This window comes from Athene noctua, chromosome 15, assembly GCF_965140245.1.
Source record: "Athene noctua chromosome 15, bAthNoc1.hap1.1, whole genome shotgun sequence".
In the NCBI taxonomy this organism is placed as follows: Eukaryota; Metazoa; Chordata; class Aves; order Strigiformes; family Strigidae; genus Athene; species Athene noctua.
In genome coordinates, this window is record NC_134051.1 from 3,559,752 (window position 1) to 3,581,209 (window position 21,458).

The 21,458-nt window shown below is 53.6% G+C and overlaps 2 protein-coding genes across 3 annotated transcripts; one reads left to right on the forward strand and one right to left on the reverse strand.

The window, feature by feature from the left end:
* Positions 1–2,792: 2,792 nt before the first annotated feature.
* NMRAL1 (NmrA like redox sensor 1) lies at positions 2,793–8,015 on the forward strand. The gene is made up of 6 exons (XM_074919054.1): positions 2,793–2,857; positions 3,053–3,118; positions 3,980–4,218; positions 4,990–5,239; positions 5,755–5,945; positions 7,432–8,015. The coding sequence occupies exons 2-6, from the start codon at positions 3,079–3,081 to the stop codon at positions 7,600–7,602; spliced, it is 891 nt and encodes a 296-aa protein (XP_074775155.1). The 5' UTR covers positions 2,793–2,857; positions 3,053–3,078; the 3' UTR covers positions 7,603–8,015.
* Positions 8,016–8,147: 132 nt separating this feature from the next.
* On the reverse strand, positions 8,148–19,651 carry DNAJA3 (DnaJ heat shock protein family (Hsp40) member A3). 2 transcript variants are annotated; one of them, XM_074919052.1, is made up of 12 exons: positions 19,450–19,651; positions 19,125–19,258; positions 18,674–18,757; positions 17,704–17,910; positions 16,481–16,633; positions 15,358–15,505; positions 14,516–14,580; positions 13,516–13,644; positions 12,957–13,072; positions 12,121–12,218; positions 9,986–10,102; positions 8,148–9,225 (listed from the first exon to the last, which is right to left on the reverse strand). In XM_074919052.1, exons 1-11 carry the CDS (start codon positions 19,640–19,642, stop codon positions 9,999–10,001), a joined length of 1,431 nt encoding a protein of 476 aa, XP_074775153.1. In that variant the 5' UTR covers positions 19,643–19,651; the 3' UTR covers positions 8,148–9,225; positions 9,986–9,998. The 2 variants fall into 2 exon arrangements, with proteins under 2 accessions (XP_074775153.1, XP_074775154.1); XM_074919053.1 differs by lacking the exon at positions 9,986–10,102.
* Positions 19,652–21,458: the final 1,807 nt, after the last annotated feature.

Consider the following 21,458-nt stretch of genomic DNA (forward strand, 5'->3'; position numbering starts at 1 on the left):
AAAATTTTTTTGATGGTTTTGAAGTGGAATGAATTCAGTAAATGACATTAACATGGGGGCAAAAACTGAAGCTGCACAAGGCTTTGTGCAGGCAGGGCAGCCTGGCTGTGTCTGCCTTCATAATCTGGGTAAGCAGTAGCAGGCAAGGGACAGGATCTGTGACAAGTCCCAGGTCCCCCACGAGGTCCCATGCTTGTCTCCATCACTCAGGGCTCAGCACCATGCACCACCCCACCCTCTCAGGCAGCACCGTGCCAGGCTGCTCTGCCGGGTGCTGCTGGCAGTCGGTCGCATCGTCCCCATCCCAGGCACCTCCACCCAACAGCTCCTGGCCCTACCTCGTGTTGGCCCAGCCACTCCATTTCATGTGGCCGTTGCCAAAGGTCTGCAGCAGCTCATCCCTGTTTTGGGGGGCTGAGTGATGCCTCCCTTTCTCCCTGTATCCCTCCAAAGCAAAACCAGCCCCACCAGAACCTTACCTTGGCCTCGTGGCACCTTCTCCAGGTCTGCGTGGGAGCAGGAGAGCAGAGAGGGCATCCTCATCGTGGTGGGAGGATGCAGCCCCTCCGTGTCCCCGCTCAGCCCTTTATCTCCACAGCTTCACTTCCTCCTCGCTTAGATGCTCAAGTTCAAGGTAGAAAATGAAAGCCCCTCCAGTTGGCAGCCCCTGGCTCTGGGGGTCCTGCAGAGGCAATGGGACCTGGCAGCTGGGGCGATGCTCAGGGCAGCACCTGGGGAAGGGGGCTTCGGCTTCCCCAGCCGCCTGCCACCCCCAGTTCCAGCCCTGGTGGCTTTTTCTCTCTTTCAGTTTGCTCCTCGCCCCTTCCTGCGCAGTGGGTCTTGCTCGATCTTCCTTCCTGTCAGCGCAGGGCTGCCGCCTATGCAAATCAATGTGAGTTATCTGTTGAAAACCAGCAGTCTGCAGCAACCACCCATAGCCTATATGACCCCCTTGACAGCAGGGTCTATGGCCAGTTCCCCAGCTGAGGCTGTTTTCTCCCAGGAGAGCCACAAAACCAGGCTGACCAATCCCAAATTACACAAAATTCCCTCGAAGCAGAACCACAAACTTACCCGGCTGAGGAGAGCTCAGGGTTTTTGGTACATAAGCCCCTCACTAGCCAGGAACGCTGGCGAGATCCCATGGAAGAGGCTGGTGTCGAAGCAGCTCTGCCCTTTGCTGGGCTGCGCCTGGCAACATTTCCACGTGTAAATTCGCAAGAGCAGAACAAAGGGGCAGGAATAAACTCCTCTTTCTCCAAAACCATTTTCCTGCCAGAGCTGAACTTTTCTCAAATTGTGAGTTTATTGCTAATGAGGTGGACCACACGCCATCCACACCCAAGGAGCCAGAGCCACCCGGGACTGGAGGGATCTCCCCTCCCCAGCTCTGCTCAGGCAAGTGGCGTTGCTCATTATTTTGTATTTTGGTTCTACAAAAACCTTCATTTGTAAATCCTGTAACAGGTTTTGCTGGCATTTAGGCAAATCCTATTAATTCTGAGATGTTGCGCAGAGAGGCTCCCAGAAGGAGGGTGGGCGAGGTGGCACAGCAGCACTGAGGCCAAACCCAAATAAATCTGCTTTTCATGAGTCCCAGGGCAGGGCAGCAGCACCCAGGGAAGGGAGGGAAGCGCATCTCACCATAACAATGGGATAATCACAAATCATGGTGGGGTTTGATGCCTGTTTGATGACCAGCGACCTGTTTTTTGGGCTAAAAGCTGATGCTGCTGGGATGGTTTGGGAGAGCTCAGAGTAAGCAGAAGTCAGTGGTGAAAATACATGAAAATAGCTCGTCCTGTTAGAAGACCTGCTCTGGTGGTGTCCGTTTATATCTAACAGGTAGCGCTAATGAAGCTATATCTAAATCTGTAATTACACATCAAGTCTCGCTGAGTGGTGGTCGATGACTGATGGTGGAGATGACGGTGATGATGATGGCTGATGGAGAGCTGGTGGGGATCAGGGTGGGCTCATGGCCAGACCGGCTGCACCCGGTGAGCTGTATTTGGGGAGCAAAGGTGGGGGCAAGCAGGAGCTGGGACCTCCAGCCTCCGCTCTGGGCTGTTCATCTCCCAGGGATTGCTCCGGGCACAAGCCTTGCTCTCTGCTGACCCTAGGGCTGCACCCGCTAAGGGGTTAAACCTTTCCCCTCCCAAGCGTTAGGTCTGTCAGGAATTTCCCACCCTGTCAGGGGGCTGGGGTCAGGAGGAGATGGCATCTGGGAAGTCCCATTAGCTGTCACCTTCCCGGTAAGCAGCAGCTAAAGATCCCTCACATCAAAAATGACTGTGCAGAAGTTAGTTGGGGCTGCACCTCCCGCTTTCACAATTATTCATGTTAATTAATGCCTCTGAATTATTTCTTTGCAACTCTATGTAACGCATCCGTCGTGTATTTTCTGGGCTGTTTACTTGATTCAACCCCAAATTTCCCAACGTATTTACCAATTCAGCCTGTGGAGTAGCTTGGCCGGGGGGTGATCGGGGACAGTCCCCCGAGCTCAGCCCGGGGCAGAAGTCATTTCCCTGGGGATAACGAACCGTCCCATCCCCGGAGGGGGCAGGGGGATGCTCCTTGGAACCCCGGCGCTCCGGGACCACCAAGGAAAGGCCGGTTGCCGGAGGACCCGCAGCCCCTCCCGCTCCTGCAGCGCGGGGGGCTGCGAGCCCCGGGACGCCTCCGGGGCAAAGCCCCTGGCGAGCCGCCCGGGGACACGCCGCCGCTCTCCGAGGGCGCGCGGGCTGAGCGCGGCGCCGCGGGGGGCGGGGCCAGGGAGAGATGGACAGGTGGGGCCCGCCCCGCCGGACGGAGCCGAGCAGACCCGAACCGATCCGAACGGAGCCGAACCGAGGTGAGGAGACCCGTGAGGGGACGCGGCTCCGCGCCGCCCCGGGCTCCCGGCGATGGGCCTCCGCAGCCGCCCCCTTCCTCCGCCGCCCGCCGTGCCCGGGGGACCCCGCCCGAGGGGGGCCGGGCCGGGGGCTGAGCCGCGGCCTGGGCGGGCCCGCACGGCGGTGCGACCTCTCTGTTTCTCTCACCCTGGTAGAGCCTCGGGACAGGCCGCGCTGCCTCATGGCTGGGAAAAAGCTGATCGTGGTGTTCGGGGCAACCGGTGAGTGCTCGGGGAAAGGCCCGGCCCCTGCCCGCGCCGGCCGCCGCTCCTCCGGGAGCCGCGGGGCTGCCGGGCTCCGGCCCGGGCCGGTGGGGAGGGCGAGGGATGGGCCGAGCCCCGGTGCCCTGCCCGGCGGCGGAGGAAGAGGAAGCGGAGGGTCCCCACAGGTGAAGGCAGGGGCGTCCCCCGCTTCCGAAACGCCCGGGCTCCGGGGCCCCGTGGGGATTCGTGGGGGCTGGAAGGCGCCCGCCTGCAGGAGCGGCTTTTTTTTTTTTACGAGGAGAGGCTGAGGGAACTGGGGGGGTTCAGTCTGGAGAAGAGGAGGCTGAGGGGAGACCTCCTGGCCCTCTGCAACTCCCTGACAGGAGGGTGCAGGGAGGGGGGATGAGTCTCTGGAGCCAAGGAACGAGCGCCAGGCCCAGAGGGAATGGCCTCAAGCTGCCCAGGGCAGGGTCAGGCTGGCTCTGAGGAAGGATTTCTGTGCAGAAGGGGCTGTTGGGCGTTGGAATGGGCTGCCCAGGACAGGGGGGGAGTCCCCATCCCTGGAGGGGTTGAAGAGTCGGGCTGAGCCAGCGCTGAGGGATCTGGGGGAGTTGGGAGCGGTCAGGGTGAAGTTCATGGTTGGACTGGAGGAGCTTCAAGGGCTTTTCCAACCTTGATGATTCTGTGAGCAGCCGCACAGGGAAGGGGCAGTGGGGCTGGCAGGGGCCTGGGGATGAGGGGCTGGTCCTTGTGCCCCAGGGAGGGCGCGGGGTCAGGCAGCTCTGTCTCACGGCCGCGGCTCGTCCCAGATCCCGTTAGCATCAGAGCCCTGTGCGGTGTCGGGGCTCCGCATGGCTCTGAACGGCTCTGCACGCCCAGGGGCTCAGGGGGGCTGCGTGGCCCGGGCTCTGCTGGAAGATGGGACCTTCAGGGTCCGCGCGGTGACAAGGAGCCCCACGAAGAAGGAGGCCAAGGAGCTGAAGCAGAGGGGAGCTGAGGTCGTGAAGGCGGATCAGGACGATGAGCCATCGCTGGAGCTGGCCTTGGCGGGTGCTTACGGAGCCTTTGTTGTAACCAACTTCTGGGAGCACTGCAGCAAAGAGAAGGAAATCGCGCAGGTACCGGTGCTTGCTTTAACTGGGACCACGTGCGGAATGGCCGGGAGGGGGGGATCAAGGGACAGCTGTGTGGCATTGGGGTCGTGCAGCCATGACAGCCCTGACAGTTCAAGTGGCCAGTCCAGAAAAGTCCTGAGGCCTTATAAACAAACCAGGTCCCAGTTCTTGCAAAGCCAGAACTTGTTCCCTGTTCCCCCATGGCTCCAGGATTTTGTGCCTTCAGGAAGTTTTTAACAAGACTTGGCATGGAGGAGAGCACTGCTCAGGAGCAGGAGTGGGAAGACTGGGCTCCACAGACCCTCCAGGGGCTGAGCCAGGGCTGCCTGTGGTCCTGCACTTGCAGCTTTCGGGCCAAATGCGTATCAGAAATGCCAGGGCCTTCCCCAAGGGCAGTGTTCACCCCAGAGCAGATTTCGTAAGGTGGCGTGATGGCCACACCTGGATTGCAGCAAACAAAAGATAAGGTGTGTTAGGGCAGGTATGCTGGGCCTGGCAGGTCTTTAGGGTTGGTGTTTGTGTGCTTGGCAGAGGAGCTAGCACCAGAGCTGGAGAGGGTGTAACATTTCTAATGTAGGATGGCGTAAGCAGAGGATTCCTCTCCACCTGGGCAACTTGCGGGGCTCGCTGGGTCTGCCCAGCCCTGGTTCCAGCTGTGGGGTTTGCTCAGCGTGTCGGATCCTGCCCAGTGCAACAGCAGGGAAGTGGGGGGGACAATGAGAGCCCCTGCGCGTCCCATTCCCCTCTTCATGGCCGGCTTCACCCCTCACCCAGGGACAGCGACTTGCTGACCTGTCGAAGCGCCTGGGTCTGCGCCACGTCGTGTACAGCGGCCTGGAGAACGTGAAGCAGCTGACAGGGGGGCGGCTGGAGGTGCTCCACTTTGACGGCAAAGGTGTGGTGGAGGAGTACTTCCAGAAGGTTGGTGTTCCCACCACAATCATCCGACTGCCATTCTACTTCGAGAACTTCCTCTCCATCTTCAAGCCGCAGAAGGCCCCGCAGGGAGATACCTTTGTCCTGGGTAAGAGGTGACTTCTTGCTCTCCAGGTCACTGTCCTGTAGTTCTCATCTGCTCCCACTGTGCAGAGGCTCACTGAGGGGCAGAGGAGCCACCCAGGGCTGCAGACTGATGGGGAAGAAAGGCCTGTGCCAGCTTGCCCACAGCGAGTTGCAGCTGCATTATGGTCTTTCAGACCTGTTTGGTGACCTGCAAGAATTAAGTGGGATCCTGGTCCTGTTTCTGGTGCTGAGGGCTGTTCTGTAGATCCCCCAGTGTCTCTGGACAGCCCAGCTCCCTGCAGTTGGGCTGTTGGGGGTCAGAGGTGGGGCTGCAGATCCAGGCGAGTTCACGGTGCTGCTCAGGAGCACAGCCCTGGAGGTGCTCTCGTGGCTTCCCACGCTGACAGGTGCTCTCAGCTCTTCCTCACCTCATGTTCAGAGGCTGGGTGCCCAAAACTCCAGCTGCACCTCCTCAGAGCTGGGCTCCCTCAAGCAGAGCTGCACTCTGGCTGGCATCACAGTCTCTATTCCATGCAGAGCTGCCCATGGGGGACACCCCTATGGATGGGATGGCGGTGGAGGACATCGGGCCTGTTGTGCGTTGCCTGCTGAAGTCCCCAGAGGAGTACATAGGCCAAGTGATCGGGCTCAGCACCGGCAAGCTCACCGAGGCGGAGTATGCCGCTGTCCTCTCCCAGCAGACAGGCAAGACCGTGGAACCCAGCAAGGTAGGAAGCGTCCCTTGGTGTTTGTGGTATTCTTGAAGTGAGGGGAAGCTGAGGGTCCTGCAACCTCCCTTGAGGTGGGGGGGGGCTGATCCTTGCACCTTCCCAACAGCTTCACACTCTGCAGGTCCCTGCCCAGGCTGGGCTGCTGCTGGCTGTGGGTGGGCACCCTGGGGAGCCGCACACCCGGCCTCTCCCGTTGGTCTGGAATAGTGGGGGGGCCTAGAAGGAGGCCAAGCACACACAGCAGTGGCAAAACAAACACTGCTTTGCCCTAGTAGCAAGGTGGGGAGCTGTTGGGACGGAGGGCCCTTGTAGCTCAGTGTACAGGATTAGTTCCGCTGCCCCAGTGTGCGGCTGGAGCACACGTTGGCACCAAAACTGCCTTGTTGGTACTGTGGACGAGGCAACTCGTGCTCTTAGAGCACACGGGTGCACCCGGGCGGGTCGGTGCCTGGCTCTGGGCGTGGCTGAAGCGGAAGGTCTCCAGCAGAGCCAGGGGCCGGGCAGTTACTGGTAGGGCTGGGCCCCTACAGAGCAGGTCTGCTGCTGCCACTCCCTTCAGCACGTCTGCCCCGAGGGCCTTGCTGTGTCACCCTTGCAGCGTTCCTGGCCTCTCCGTAGTCCGGGGCTACTTTTTGTTTGTGCTTTGGCTGTGCTGCTCCCCTTGGGCAGCTGATGCAACAGAGGAGGGGTGCAGTGGCACTCTGCTCTGAGAACAAAGCACGTTTCAGTAGAAACAAAGCACCTCTGACGGTTCCTGCAGGTTCTGCTCTCCCAGGGACAAGTAAGAATCTCTTCCTGGCACCCCAGTGCAGTGCAGAAGCAGTGGTCAACCCTTTGATTCAGGGAGGGAAGGAAGTGCTGGGGGGCCAGGTGGCAGCCTGGGTTGCTCAGGCTCTCCAGAGCCCTCCTGAACCCCCCAAGACTGTGTTTCTAGAACCCCTCAGCCACGGCTTGTGCCCTGGTGCAGGGAAGGGCCCCCTTGTAGCTGCTTTGGGCCTCTGCTGCTGGGGAGAGCGTGGTGTGTGCCAGAGCCAGGCGCTGGCCCGAGGCAGGGTGGGCTGTCCCCTGCCAGACTGCTGCTGGGTGCTCAGTGGCACTGCCCTGCCCATGGCTGTGGCTTTGGGAAGATCCAGAACAAGCTCCTCGCCATCTCTGCAGTGTGATTTCTCTACCATGACCCCTTCTCACACTGCACTGGAGGAAGAGGGTCAGCACTGTCAGACAGGGCTCTGCTGCATCCTGCCTCCCACCAGTGTGCTCAGGCACACTTTCCTCTGCCTTGCCCTCACACCACAGGGCTGCTGCTTCCTTTACACCACCCTGACTGTTTACACCTAACTTTCAGAGCAGCAGAGCCTCCTCACCAGTGGAGATAACATGGCTTTAATGCAGCCCTCTTCAACTTCCCTGCATACTCTAAGGGAAACACCCCAGCAGACTCTGCCCTATGACAATGCTTTTTCCCCCTAAATTTTTTTTGCAGATCTCCCCAGAGGACTATGAGAAACATGACTTCCCTGGGGCCAAGGAACTGGCTGCCATGTTCCGTTTCTATGCCCTGAAGCCAGACCGCAACGTGGACCTGACCATGAAACTCAACCCCAAGGCCCGCACCTTCCCTCAGTGGGTGGCAGACAACAAGGCCGCCTTCTGACCCTGCCCTCCCTCCTCTGCTGCCCGAGCTGCTGCAGCAGGGGGCAGGAATGGGGGGCCAAAGGGGGCTGCACTGAGCCCCACTGCCTCCCGTGGTGCCCAGGTGAAGGGCTGACCCGAGCCTTGGTCCCTGCGTGTGCTCCAGGGCTCTCCTGTCACTCGGGTGAGACTCTTCGGGGCAGCACGGGAGGAAAGGCCGCACAGCTGCTGGCAGATGGTGGGAGAAGCGCTACCTTTGCACACTGTGTCCAGGGAGGGGTGTGTGTAGTGATTCTGGGTGTTTTCACAGCTGTAGGGTGGTGGTGGGTTGTTTTCTCAGGATCACTTTCTTTCCGTGGCAGCTCTGACCCACGGCCAGCGCAGGCTCCTGAGCACCCACAAAACGGGGGGGGGGTCTCTGTCTGCACTTGAAGGCCCTCACAGCCCCCAAGGCTGCTCAGGACATCCAGCCCTCTCCGCTCCTTGTCTGAGACCTGCCTGTTACAGGGGGAGGGAAAGGGGGTGACAGACAAGGCTGGGAGAGTAGACAAGGCAGCAAGGCACAGCACATGTTAAATATCTTTATGAAGTCAATCTTATTTACATGGATACAGAATCACTTTACAGACAGTTTAATCAGGAGGCAACATGTGCTTTATTTCAGCAAATTAAGAAGGGCAAGACTATGACATGCCTTTGTTTAGCTGGTTGATTAGTATGTGGGCTGATGGCACCTGCACGGTATAACTAACAACAGCAGGCTACAGTAACCATGAAAACACTCACTGCAAGAGCTCAACTCCACCTGGAAGGAGTGATCCACTTCACTTGTATTCTCACACATGTAGGAACAATGACCAATCATTTATGCTATGGGTGTTGCGCTAATGTAATAAAAGGCTTTGTCCCAAACTGACAAAGGGCTTGGTGATAAATTTGTACCCATTCAGAAGCGACAGCATTTGTATTGTAACTTCAGTTAATTTGAGGGGGTAAGGGAAACCTGTGGCAAAGCACAGGTTCCACTGCTGCTTTTTGTGGAGGAAATCAGCAGGACTAAGAAATCCCAGGGCTGTGGAGGGAGCCAGGCAGCTGGGCAGGCAGATCCAGCCCCAGGGAGCTCTTTCCCAGAGGTGTGCAGGACAGTGAGAGCTGTCATGAGCACAGGGCTAAAACCCACTGACCCACCAAGTCTCCTGGGAGAAGATAAGCAGTGCTAAGTTCGCCAAGCACAGGGCACCTGAGTGAGCAGCAGCCATCCTGGACTCCACCCAACACTCTGTGCTGGGAGGACAATTTTTATTTCACATTTCCACGGTTTCAGATTCTAAATAAAATTTCAACTTTAATTTTTTACCAAATAAGCTTCTAGCAGCAGTAGGGGCTGTGGAGCAACCTCAAGAGAGCACCACGAATCTGCAAAGCTGGCCTTTCCCTTCATGACCAGTGCCTGGGACGGTGGGTGGGTTTTGTATCATGATGCTTGTTGGTGCCTCAGTGGTCTGTAGCCTCTCCCCCACTGGGATCCACACTGTGCTGCTGACTGACATCCTTCACTCTCTGGAGCCCGCTGCCAGAAACTTTCATTCCCAACTGCAAAGATGATCTGCTGCTGTTGGCTCTTAGTTTCCAGTAGAACGTTTCCCTGCAGTTGAGGCAAGAGACACATTTGTTTCCTGAGCGAGTTGGCCTAAGGCACAAGTGCAGGCGGGAGAGCACTGCCCTGTGTCACGCTCTGTCAGCAACACAGAGCAGATGAGTTTGAAGCCTGCAGTGACAGGAAGCTGAGCCCCTGCAATCCAAGACACCAATGTCTGCCAGAGAAGATTTCAAGCCCACAGCACTCCCTCAGAGCAGGCCAGCACCACCGAAATGGCGCCCTGAGTTCTAACACTGCTTGTTTGAGTGGCACAGGCTTTGCGGTGTTTTACAACAAGGACCAATTCCTTCCAGGGTGCTGTAAGCCCATGGCAGGGGCGAGTCCAGCCTAAGCACACTGGCACCAGAGGCCCTGCAGCCCACCTGCACCTCCCAACAAGCCCAGTCTGTGTGCGGGCAACAGAACTGCCCAGTCCCAGCTTTACCAGGCCAGTAACACCCTCGGTGCTTTGAGTCGGGTACAGCCACTGAGTGGATAAGGAAGCAGAGCTGCAGGGGAGGCCAGCAACCTCCCTGAAGGCATGCCCAACATTTTTGCTGCTTTTTGCTGTAGAAACGATGCAATTTAGTCCCTGGCTTTTTGCTCCAGGTCACAGGGGACAGCTAGGGCTTTTCACACCAGTGGCTGGAAGGCCTGAGGCTAAGTGAGAAGCAACACTGTGCTTTTGCTGCTTCTACCTCCCAAGAAGTGCAAATTCTGCTCAGCATGTGGGCAAGACGACAATAAAACACAAGAGGCCTCCTACCTCAGATAGGGTGTCAGGAGCTAAACATTTTCTTAAGTTTGGAAAGGAATCCCTCCTTGTTCTCCTCAGCCTCAGGCCTATCCCCGCCTGCGTCAGCGCTAGCCGTGGCCCTGCCACCTGGACACAAACAGCAAAGGGCTGCAGTCAGATAAATCTCCCACCTGTAGCCACCACCCCTGACGAAGTGAGCAGGTTATTTTAGACAGGGAATGGTCAAGGCAGCTGGTTTTGCCTGCATGCTGCACCTGGCAGCAAGCCACAGTACTGGGCCACTTGCAGTGAAAGCACTGTCAGGCCCAGACCCCAGAAGTGGAAAAGACCATGAGACCAGGTAACACCGTTCCCTTCCCCTCTCCCCAGCCAGTGAGGGAATTCTCGTGCTGCAGAGTCAAGCCAGGGACCCCACAGGCTTCAGAAACAAGCACTTGGAATTGAGAATCTGCCACTAAAACCAAGTTAACTTGACCACAGCCAGCCATGACTTTACAGACAAAAAAAAGCTGTATTGGTGTCCCTGGAACAACCTCTCTTCCTGTTTCATGGTCATATCATGATCTTTTAGAGCAAAGTGGTGCAAAATCATACTGGGACCCTGACTCATGTAATTTCAACCAATGCTCAGACAAACAGTATCAAGCAGAAAACAAACTCAAGCTAGAATGAAAAAGGCTACAAGTATTTCAGAACAAGCACCCAGATAAGGAATCTTACTGGCAGCAACAAGCATAATTTTCCTGTATAAACAGGTCCTGAGAAGTTTGTCCCTCCAGAAGTGGCTACAGCAAAAACAAAGGAGACCTCTTTGCTAATCTTCTTTATTCTGGCAGTAAAACTGTCAATAAGAGGATCCCCAAATCCTCCTCAAGCTTTCTTCACGCACAGAGAACACAAAGTCCAGTCCTCCCCATCCTCCCCCAGCTGCTCCCAAGCTGACTGATGCAATGGTATGAAACATCGAGGCCTGTGGCAGAACACAACCTCCAGCCACTCAGCACGTTTCTGCTTCCCAGAGCAAGGATATGCTCTGAGCAACAGCCTGTCTCTATATTGCAAACTACTGGCATTGTTTGTAATCCACCTTACTGCTTAATTGTAAAAAACGGAGAACATTTTTTACCTTTGGCACAGAAACATCTTTAAAAAGCTGTAACGCACATTCTGTGCTTGGAGATCTCTCCCCTTCCCCCAAGGCTGACCTTTAATGTTTACCCTCAGCAGAAAAGATGTAACTTCTGTGTTACGGAAGCACTATAAAACATAACATTGACAAATATTTGGCAGATACTGCCTTCCAATATCCCGAACTTCAGCATATATTCCTCAGGCTCTGGCATGTGTAGTAGAGAGGACTCGAGTTCCTGGGATCATTTAGCAGCTTTGAAAGACTCTCACCTTTCCCTGGCTGTACAGAGTCAAACACGCCCTTTTTTGGTTTCAAGCACAAGAAGATAACCAGCTTTAACAAGTTCACTGTTCCAATATGAGCAAAGAAAAAATTGTTTTCCAGTAACAAAAGATAAAGCTCTTGCCTTACTGTTCTACTGTGTTTTGCCTTTAGCTGTCACTGATGCCAGGGAACTCACCCCTGAAACTGAAAACACGTAATTGCTGAATCAAAATTTTTGATCTGGAGCCAAAAGAGCAGGTTTGCAAAGCTCCCCACTGTTGTTGCTCCCTCCATCACACTGACACTGTCTACTGACTCAGCACCACTGAACATTCCTATCCCAGGTTCCCCCACGTGCACAGGTATGGCTTAGAGCAGCTTTGACAGCAGTACTCCCCTCCAGCTTTCAAGGAGAAACGTTCCCACTTCGGTCAGAAACACAATGGATTAGCTCACACGGAAAACTGGCCTGAAGCACGTTCTTCTTCTACCTCTGCTACTAAGACAAGTTACTTCTGGCACAGGGGCAGAAGCAGGGAGCGGAAGGCATTCATCACCACAGCGACTCACCGCAACCTGTCAGGACCCCCAGTACCTCAACACCCACACTCTAGTCATGCACAGATCTGCCCTAAGTAAGTATTGGAGTGAAGCTTTCTGGAAAGAGGCTCCCTCCTTGCTTTGTGCTACAGCCTATTAACATCAGACCAGAAGTATCTCCAAAGGAGCACTCACTCCCCCCACTCACCCGATGCTGTATTTGTGACCCCGTTCACTGTGCCATCCACATCTGCCTCGTCCTCAGCATAGCTCATCATCAAGGCTCTCTGGCGATCCGTCAGCCTCCTGCAGGTCAAAGACAGAGAGGTGTTGGTTCTGCTTGTCTTTAGGGACAGTGTCTCTACAGACTTCCTTAACCTTCTCCAGCAGTACACACGAGAGGTAACAGCTACTGGAAGTACAAGACAAATACACCTGGCAGATGCTGAGAATCCCTACGGTGCTCTTAAAATGGGCAATCTGCAAAGAACAAGTACCAGCGGAAGAGGAGATATGCATTTCACCAAACTGCAATGAAAAAAACAAAAACATTTTCAAGTGCTGAGAAGAACCCTGTGGAGCTGCAACAGAACACACATCTGGTGGGGAGACCTCAGGAAATGAACTCCCTTGCAGAGCGCAGCAATACAAGCTAAAAAGTTTCCTTCACCACAGGAGCCAAGGGTGGCCAAGCAGTCTGAAAAGCAGCTGCCAAGGACTTCAATTCCTTTAAGCTGTAGGTGCGAGAGCACAGACACTTTGTAAGCCAAAACACTGAATTTATGTAACCAGGATCCAGACAGAATCAGATAGCCAGGCAAATATGCAGGTGCAGAACTAATTATGCATTTGCAGGGTTTAGGATTTTTAGACCTGGGTTGCCAAATGGTTTTATTGAAAAAACCTGTACCTCACATTAGAATAAAAAGCAGAGTGGGAAATTAATCATCTTCATAAAGCAGGCATTTTCAAAAAAATCCTTCTGAACAACATGTTTTGCAAAAAGTTCAAGTTTTCACAGAAACTTGCATTAGCTCTACTTACTGAGGAACTTTTATCTTTATGTGAATGTAGTGGTCTCCGTAGCCGTAACTGTTAACCTTGGGAATGCCTTTCCCACTCATTCGAATTCTCTGGTCTGGCTGAATACCAGGGGGTATCTACGACACAGAGGTGTCACATTTATTACTTTAGTTTAACCATTTATATAGTAATTACATGTCTATAAAAGTTAACTACTCCAGCAAGCTTCAAAGTAGGATGGGAGAGATCTGGCACATTCATGCATCTGAATGTGTTCAGAAGCTTTCAGTAATGACAGAAAAGCTTTTGAAGGAACAAGTAAAGAACGTCACACAGTCTGTAGACCTTGGACAGGATTTGTCCAACGACCCACCGGCCCTTCCTCTCCCTGTCCCTAGGCAGAAACAGGAAAGGAGGCGTGACCAAGCAGGTCACAAGCTACCTGACACTCAATCCTGAACAAGTCCGAAACACAATACTGGCAGACTTTGGAGATTTGCACCATCTTTGCACTAAAGGGGAAGTCTCTGCTGTCCCACATCAAATTTATGCCCAAGCTTTTCCACATAAGCATACTTACTGTGATACTGATTGTCTCATACAAGCCTTGACATCTGGCTGTGCCTCCCAGAACAGCCTGTGCTATTGAAATAGGGAGGTCTGAATGGATATCTGCTCCATTTCTTCTGAACACGGAACTTTTTTGAACCTAAAAGGCAGGCAGTTGCAAAGAGAAGTGAGCACACCACCACAGAGTTCTCACAGTAAACAGCTTTGCAGGTTCTCAGAAGAAAGACATGCCAGAATGCTGTAGTCAGACCCTTTACCATCCACAAACTGCATGGCTAAGAAGTGTAAGTTCAGTCTTTTAGAAAAATAACCATAATTAGGAGGCTTAGGAGAATGCCTGCTTCCTACCTCAGCAACCCCCTCCCCCAATCCTGTTGTCAATTTATCAGTATGATTCTGCAGAGACAGAGAAGCCTTGCCCAGTACCCTGAACAGGGGAAAGCCAGAAGAGAAGAGGGAGACAATCACTTCTGCAGCAGTCTCACAAGCTGGAAGGAATTAAATCCTCCTGCACCTCTAAAAAGGTGCTGAAAACAATTCTCTCCCATACAGATGCATCTGACAGGTCACCTACAGAAGAGGGTCCCAGCTACAAAATGTGTGCTGAGCAGCACTTAATGCGTGTCTGAAAAAGGACGCTTGACCCGCCAGCCTCTGCTCCCGCTGCCCTCCGCGGCGCTCCCACCTCTGCCAGCAGACAGCTCCATCACATTTCCAAGTCAAAGGCTCAAGGTATCAAGAGCCTACTCTGCATTTTGATGCACACTACCGTAAGGGCCTCGTCCTGGAACAAGCAGCACAATTCTTCATGAGCAGACTTCACCTTACACCGCTTGTTACAATGCGGCTCTCCTGCTGTCTCAGAAAGTTCACGTGGATCATGTTACCTCAGCTGTTTCAAAGGATCACTCGCTCTTCCTCCTGTCCCCCATTCACACAGTCGCTTCCCAGGCAGTTTTGAAGGGAACAATCAACCAACTTAAATAAGGAAAACAGCTTACAATACGTACCCTAAATGTAATGAAAATTTCTTTCTTCCCCACAGGCATCCGAACTGTCTGCCCATCCTCAACACCTGCAATCAGAAAAAAGAAGAAGGAGTGTTACCTTGCGTTCCAATCCACGTGTTACCTGAGTACCTCCAACTCTTGCCACCAGCTGACCAGCAGGCAGCACAGTAACTCTCCAGAGGAGCCCAGGAGCTGTGGCCAAAGGAAGGAGGTGTCAGCACATGTTTATACCTCTGAGGTGATCACTACGCCCCAAGCAGGCTCGTTACTTCAATCCCTATGGAATTCTTTAGGGAACCACATCAGACTAAGGAACACTGGGCAGCCTCCACTAGCTGCAGGAAAATTCCAAGCTGTTCATCCAGGGCGGTCTCATAGAAGCAAGTCTTCAGCCCCACCACTCACTGTACCCTCTCTGGTGAGGAAGGCCATCAGCACACTGTTCTGAGCCAGGCTAAGGCTTCCAAGATTCCCACCCTCTCCCCAGGCTTCCTCAAGGCCAAACAGAAAACCCAAGGCAACAAAACCTTTTGAGTTTCACTTTTCAAAACCTGACTAGAAGGATCCATGCAACAACCAAAACCTCAGCTCAGGAAGGGCAAAGTGAAAATTTATATCCATGGCCAGAAAGTTCATCTCATCACTAGCCCTTTCATCAACTGCCAAGTTATCAACCTGCTTTGTTCATAAAGTAACTTCTCTGCAGCAAAACTTGTTATGTTGCTGTCACATTTGTACCTGGCAGGGACCGGCCATGCTCTGGAGGAGAGTTGCTGTTGGCCAAGTGGAAGCAAATAACTACAGTTCTTTAATAGAGAGCAGCACACAAGTACACCACTAACCAGCTGGCACAGGGACCATCACTGTCTTCTTTTGTTTGGTTTGCCCCGTTCCTCGACACACTACACACGGTGTTGTTATGATGGAACCACGACCACCACATCGTCGGCATGTAGATCTCATTACAAAAGGGCCCGTATTTATTGTCTCCTAGTGAAGAAAACACAGAGTACAAATATTTAGTACAGAGACCGTACTTTTCACTCCACGAAACACTGTCAGCAACTGGCCCAACACATCTGAGTCCTCCTAATCGCACATGCAACCTGATAGGACAGCAATATCCTTTAGCAAGAGGTGGAGTAGAAAACCGGCTCAGAAATCCAGAGGATGCTGTCTGTGAGATTCCATTGCCATCACATTCTGATTTCCACTGAAAACCATCACAACTCTAGTATGGCAGAGGCAAGGGAAACACAACACTTCCCATCTCAGGGCTTTAATGTGCAAGAAGGAACAAAGCTCCTTCAGTGCTATTTCACAAAGGACTATAAAACATTTGTATTTTGAGGAATCCAAGGACAATCCATTTGCATGAATTGTTGCCAGTGTCCAGGAAAATGTTATAGAGACTCAGCTATGGACTGAAGTGTGAAAGCCACCTGCCAAACTGCAGCACACAAGGAAACAGTGGGAAGAACTCGCAGTCTCCTCTCACCAACCACATCTGTTCTGGGCAGAAAGACACTCCGGTCACTGACGACTGATTGCTGGGACCCATTTTGATGTGCAGAAATTGAAAGCCTGAAGCTTGACCGTTACTTACTGTAACTAACTTGAATCTTCTCATTTCATAATTATGTGTAGGCTATCACCACCCTCCTCCTCCCTCCACCCCTCAAAGTAACACCCAAGTAATTTCAGAACTGTTACATTATATAAATATGGCTTGCTGGATGTAGGATACCGGATGACCTAGCCCTGAAGGCTAGTGTTTTTAGCTGGGTGGAGAACTTATGCAATACAGAGAAAGTCTTTCTAGGGCCTATTAACAGCAAGTCCACATCAACTCGGCTTCACCCAAAATAAGCTGATGACGGTAGTGAGAATTTTTCACTGTGGAGAGGACTGAATTGCCCCAACAAGGAAAAGCACAGCAGAACCTGTGTCTTAAAAAGCACTTACCATGCCAGTGCCACTGCAGTAGTGACAATGCTGCGCTTTGGTACCAGGTTCGTGTCCTCTACCATTGCATCGCTCACAGGAGTCATTGATGTTCACCACGATCTGCTTGTTAACACCTTTTGCAGCTTGGGTGAATGTCAGTTCCATGATATACTGTAAAGGAAACATGGACATCAGTCTGCAGCCAACAAGCGATGGAGTCTCAAGCAGACTGAAATTGGTTTATGCCAAATTGCAAACAATGCTTAAAATACATCCAGGTAACAGAGGGTGGGAAGAAACAGATCAGAAGGGTTCTGCCTCACTTGAGGAAGCAATAATCTCTCATATAAGTAAAAAAGGGGTGCAGAAGGATAGCAAACATTACAGGAATGATCACACCAGTCTCATGAGCAGCTGTGTAGCAGAAATTCATTTAAAAATACAAAAAAAAAAAAGGAAGTAAAAATAGAAGTCAAGCATTTTTCTGCACTCAGGAAAACTCTTAATGCTTCTAAAGGCTTTGTTTAATGGGAATTCAGCAACAGGTGAGGGAGAAGGCTTTCAATTGCAATAAATCCCAAGCTCTTCCTCAGTAAACTCTTTACATCAGCAAAGGTAACTTCACAAAATAGGAAATTCTGTTTATAATAGAAAGGCTATTTTCAGTAAAGCCAGAAATACTGAATACCAAACATTTCTGAAGGCAGCACATGAACCAACACTGTCAACACTTAAAAGAGCGTTTAGCTGCAGTACAAAGAACAAGACATAGGTTTTGGTTTATTACGGGCTCTGCTGCAAAGTTAAGCCCATTAGGTTGCAAAATTAAGCCAATTAAACTGCCAAACCTAATGCTGGAAGGCTTGTTTTCTAGTTAAAAGGTGGTTTGTGGTTTTTAGCATTACAGATCAAAGTAGACATATGTAAATCAATGCACAGCAGAAAAGATGCCTCTACAATAATGCAATTGTTTGGCAGCAACAACTGGTGTCAGTAAACACCAGGTGAAGTAGCTGAAGTCTGGAAAAAATATTCTACCTGGAGGTGTGGAGAATGTATCTGCACAGCTTATCAAAAATACCTGACTTGCCCACCCATACAACGTAACATTCCCAGAAACAAATTATTTGCTTAAGCTCACTCCTGAAATGATCTGTCACAGACTAGTGTCCCTCTCTAGCTTTTGAGTTTTTCGTTTCCCATTTTCATTTCATTACTTGAAAAATAAATGCCCTTCATACCTCCTGGGGTTGGTCAAAGACATTCTGAAAATCGCCAAAAGGGGATCCTGAGAACTCTCCAAAGATTTTTCTGAAAAGCTCTTCCGGATCAATCGATGGACCACTGCTCCAGTACTGCCGCCCAGCACCAGCACCTGTTGCTCCAGGATCAAAACTAGCCGTGCCGTACGCATCGTACTGTTTCCGCTTCACTTCATCACTTAACACCTTCGGGGCAAAAGAACGATGCCATCAGGATACTATACAGATCCTGAGCAACTGGGCAGCCTGTATCTGCAGAGCAACGTCTCTCGGGAGGATTCAAGGCCACTGGCATTACAGACACAAGCCCACGTTCTCAAACCTCGCTGTCATCAGGAGGGCTATCCCGGCTCTCAGTAGCATATGAATTACCAAAAAGCTGCTTCTTCCCTGGTATCTCTCAGCTATCATCAGGAAAATGACAAGATCTTACTAATTTATAACAAGCAAGAATAACTTACATCACATAGTCAATCATTAATATATCAGGCGAAAGCTGGTAATAAGAGTGCTGGGGTAAATATGGAAACCCTTGAGTGCAAAAACCAGCACAAGATTTTTGAACAAGCTAAAGAGCAGGAAGAAACAGGACCAGAGTTGCAAAGTGGAAGGTAGCTCTGTCTCAAACAGCTGATAACTGCTGACAGGTTTTCTGTTTGTTTAAACTGACCGATAATTCTACTGCAGTGACCACAGCATCTATGCTGGTCACTCACTGCTAAGAAGAAGCACACAAACTGAAGAGCCCAAAACACGTTCAGGTAAATCAGATACTTGGGCTAAGTAATTTCCAGGAGACACCGCTGGGACAGAGACATTCAAGCCTAAAGTATAAGACATTAAAAATTAGACATGGTTTTACAGAAAATGCACACAAGAAATGTTTCCCTCCCCCAGTCTACTCTCCAGTCGTTCCTCCTCTGCATGATGATAAAATCCTGCATATTACCTCATAGGCTTCTGCCAGCTGAGAGAACTTCTCTTTAGCTTTAGGGTCATCCTTATTTGTGTCAGGGTGGTATTTCTTTGCCAGCTAAACAACAAAAATCAAACTATTAGAGACAGAGAGAAGTAATTTACTTTAGCATATCTCACATACCAGGAAAAACACATTAGGCAGGGCTTGGCATTCACTATCTGTGCTTTAGGGAACTGAAAGCCTTCATTTTCCATTATCATCCCAATATAAGGAACAACTGGAGCTGCTCCTGACTCTCTCAGCAATCCCAGTACCTGCTGGGAGGAGACCCCAGATGACAGCACAGACAGACCACACTTTTGAAGAGGTCCCCAAAGCGATGCACGAGCTTTCCCACCGCCACCCCCCAGCCTCCAGCGGGGCCAAACACTGGGATCTCGCAGGCAGCGTCCCCCCCGGCAGGGCCCGCGCCCGAACGTGCCTGGTAGTAGGCCTTCTTGATCTCCTTCTGGGTGGCGGTGCGGGGCACCCCCAGCACCTGGTAATAGTCCTCCTTGGCGTGGGCCGCAGCGCTGCTGTGGAAGGAGGCGGCGGCGGCGGCAGCGCGCTTCGTCCCTGCGGGAGAGGAGGGCAGAGGGGCCGGGTGAGGGCCGGGACGGCGCCGCCAAGGGCAGGAGGCGGGACAAAGCCGGGGGAAGGGGCCCGGCCTCCGCCCGGCCCCGACACGACGGCTCCGCCGCTCGCCGCGCACCCCCCTCCCGACCCCGGCCCCGGCCCGCTGAGGCCCCGCCGCCGGCCCCGCTCACCCGCGGCGCAGAGCCCGGCGCACAGCGGCAAGAGGCGGCGGGCGGCGCGGGCCGAGGCGGCGGCAGGCGGCGGGACGCTGAGCCCCCGGACGAGCCAGACGAGCGGCAGCCGCCCGTCCCCCGGCCCGCGGCTCCTGGCAGCGGCCACGGCGGCGGCCGCCCCGAGCCAGCGCGAGGAGCCCCCGGCCGCCATCTTGGCCCGCGCGCTGCGCTGCGCCTGCGCCACCGGCGCCGCGCGACGGCCCGCGCTGCGCGCGAGGAGGCGGCAGCGCGCCTGCGCAGTGGCCCCGCCCCGCGCCCGGGCCCGCCTTGCTGCGCATGCGCGGGGGCTGGTGCCCGAGGCGGCGGCGTCGGACCGGGAACCCCCCGGCCGGGCCCCGGCGGGGGGCACCGGGAGAGCCCCTGGGAGGGGGCCCAGGGAGACTGTGCCGGGTGAGGGGCAGCACGAGCTCCGTGCCGAGAGGACCCGGGAGAAGGGGGGGGGGCAGACGGGACCCTCGCCAGGAGGTTTGGGGGAGCCAGGCCCAGCCAGAGCCCGCACCCCGCCGCGGCACCCCCCGCCAGAGCGGCTGCGGCAGCCGGGCCTCGGGGAGCAGTTGCTCTGCGGCGGAGCGGGTGGCTCCGCCTCGGGGCCCTCCGAGGCCGCTCTCCTGCCTTGCTGGGTGAAACCCGGTCGGAGAACGGACATAACGGCTCATCGGAACCCGGAGGGGCTGCGCTAGCCCACCGCCCGCGCGGGGGGCGGGAGCTGTGCTCGAGAGGGGGAAGTCAGGCCAAGCGCCTTTCTCCCCAGCCTTCGTTACCAGGGCTGGCGCTCTGAGACACTCGTTAGCAGAGCGATTGGGCTCGGCGGAGCGTGGGAGGACGCGGCAGCGAGGCCGAGCGGTGAGGGGGTGAAACAAAGAGCTTCACAGTCAGGACTGAGTGTAACTGTCAGCAGGGATTCTGGATTCGCAGCGCTGGGCAGCGCTAGGGATCGCTCCACCACAAGTGCTGCACTTAGGAACAAATCACTGACTAATACACACAAAAAGCACACATATGCATTAGATTTCTGAGAAAAGGCAGTCATGCTAATGATTCTTAGAATTCATTTACATAGTCTGAGCATGCGTGGTAAAAATAGAGTGAGGGTCTTCTCCCCTCCTTAGGGGTCTCCACAGCCTTTCTCACACTGTCTGTCGTGAACTTTAGGTCTCTAGTGTCCATACATGGTCACAGGGTCACTTCATCCATCCTTCAGCTCCTGTTTGTTCCAACTTTAAGCCCTTGTCTTGACACTGGCGTCTTCTTTGGCTCTTGTTTTCTTTAGGTTCCTGCTATTAGAGATGTACTCGGGGAGTTTTTTTCAGACTGTCCAAGGTCTGTTTTATCTTTACTAGTCAAGGAGTTAAAGGTCTTAAAACATCTTACAAGTGGGTAACTGGGTAACGACTACAGAGGGTAGTTAGGAAAAAGTATAAATGAAATTATCTATGTTATAGTAAAATACAGGAAAAATACAGGAAAAAATAAAAGCTAGTAAAACATAAGTGATGTCTAACATTAAAACTAAATGTCTTATATTACAGGTCCCTGCACATTAGCAATTTCAAGTATACTTGTAGCAGCTTCCCTTCAGGGGGAAGTGCCGGGTCCCAGCTCCTCTCCCTGTGCACACACACGGTGGGCAGTGGGGAGGGAGACCCAGGCTGCAGCAGGCGTGGGTAACGCCGTGGCCAGGCTCGATGGGCCTGCACCCAGCCTCCCCTTCCCCGACAGCTCTCTGTCGGCACACGAGGGTTTCTGTTCACCACAGGCTGTGAGACCGGGGAGGGGACGAGGGCGCTGAGCCCACGGGACTGGAAACCTCCCGCTACTCACAGCCTCTCTGCCCAGGGCCGGGGGCAGCCGCTGCCCTTGTATCCAGAAGGATGTTTGGGTGACAGGGTCGCAGCCCCCAGTGCCCGTGGTGGGCAGCTGTGGGTCTGGTGACCCCAAATCTCTGTGGGAGGCAGGGAGGGGGGCTG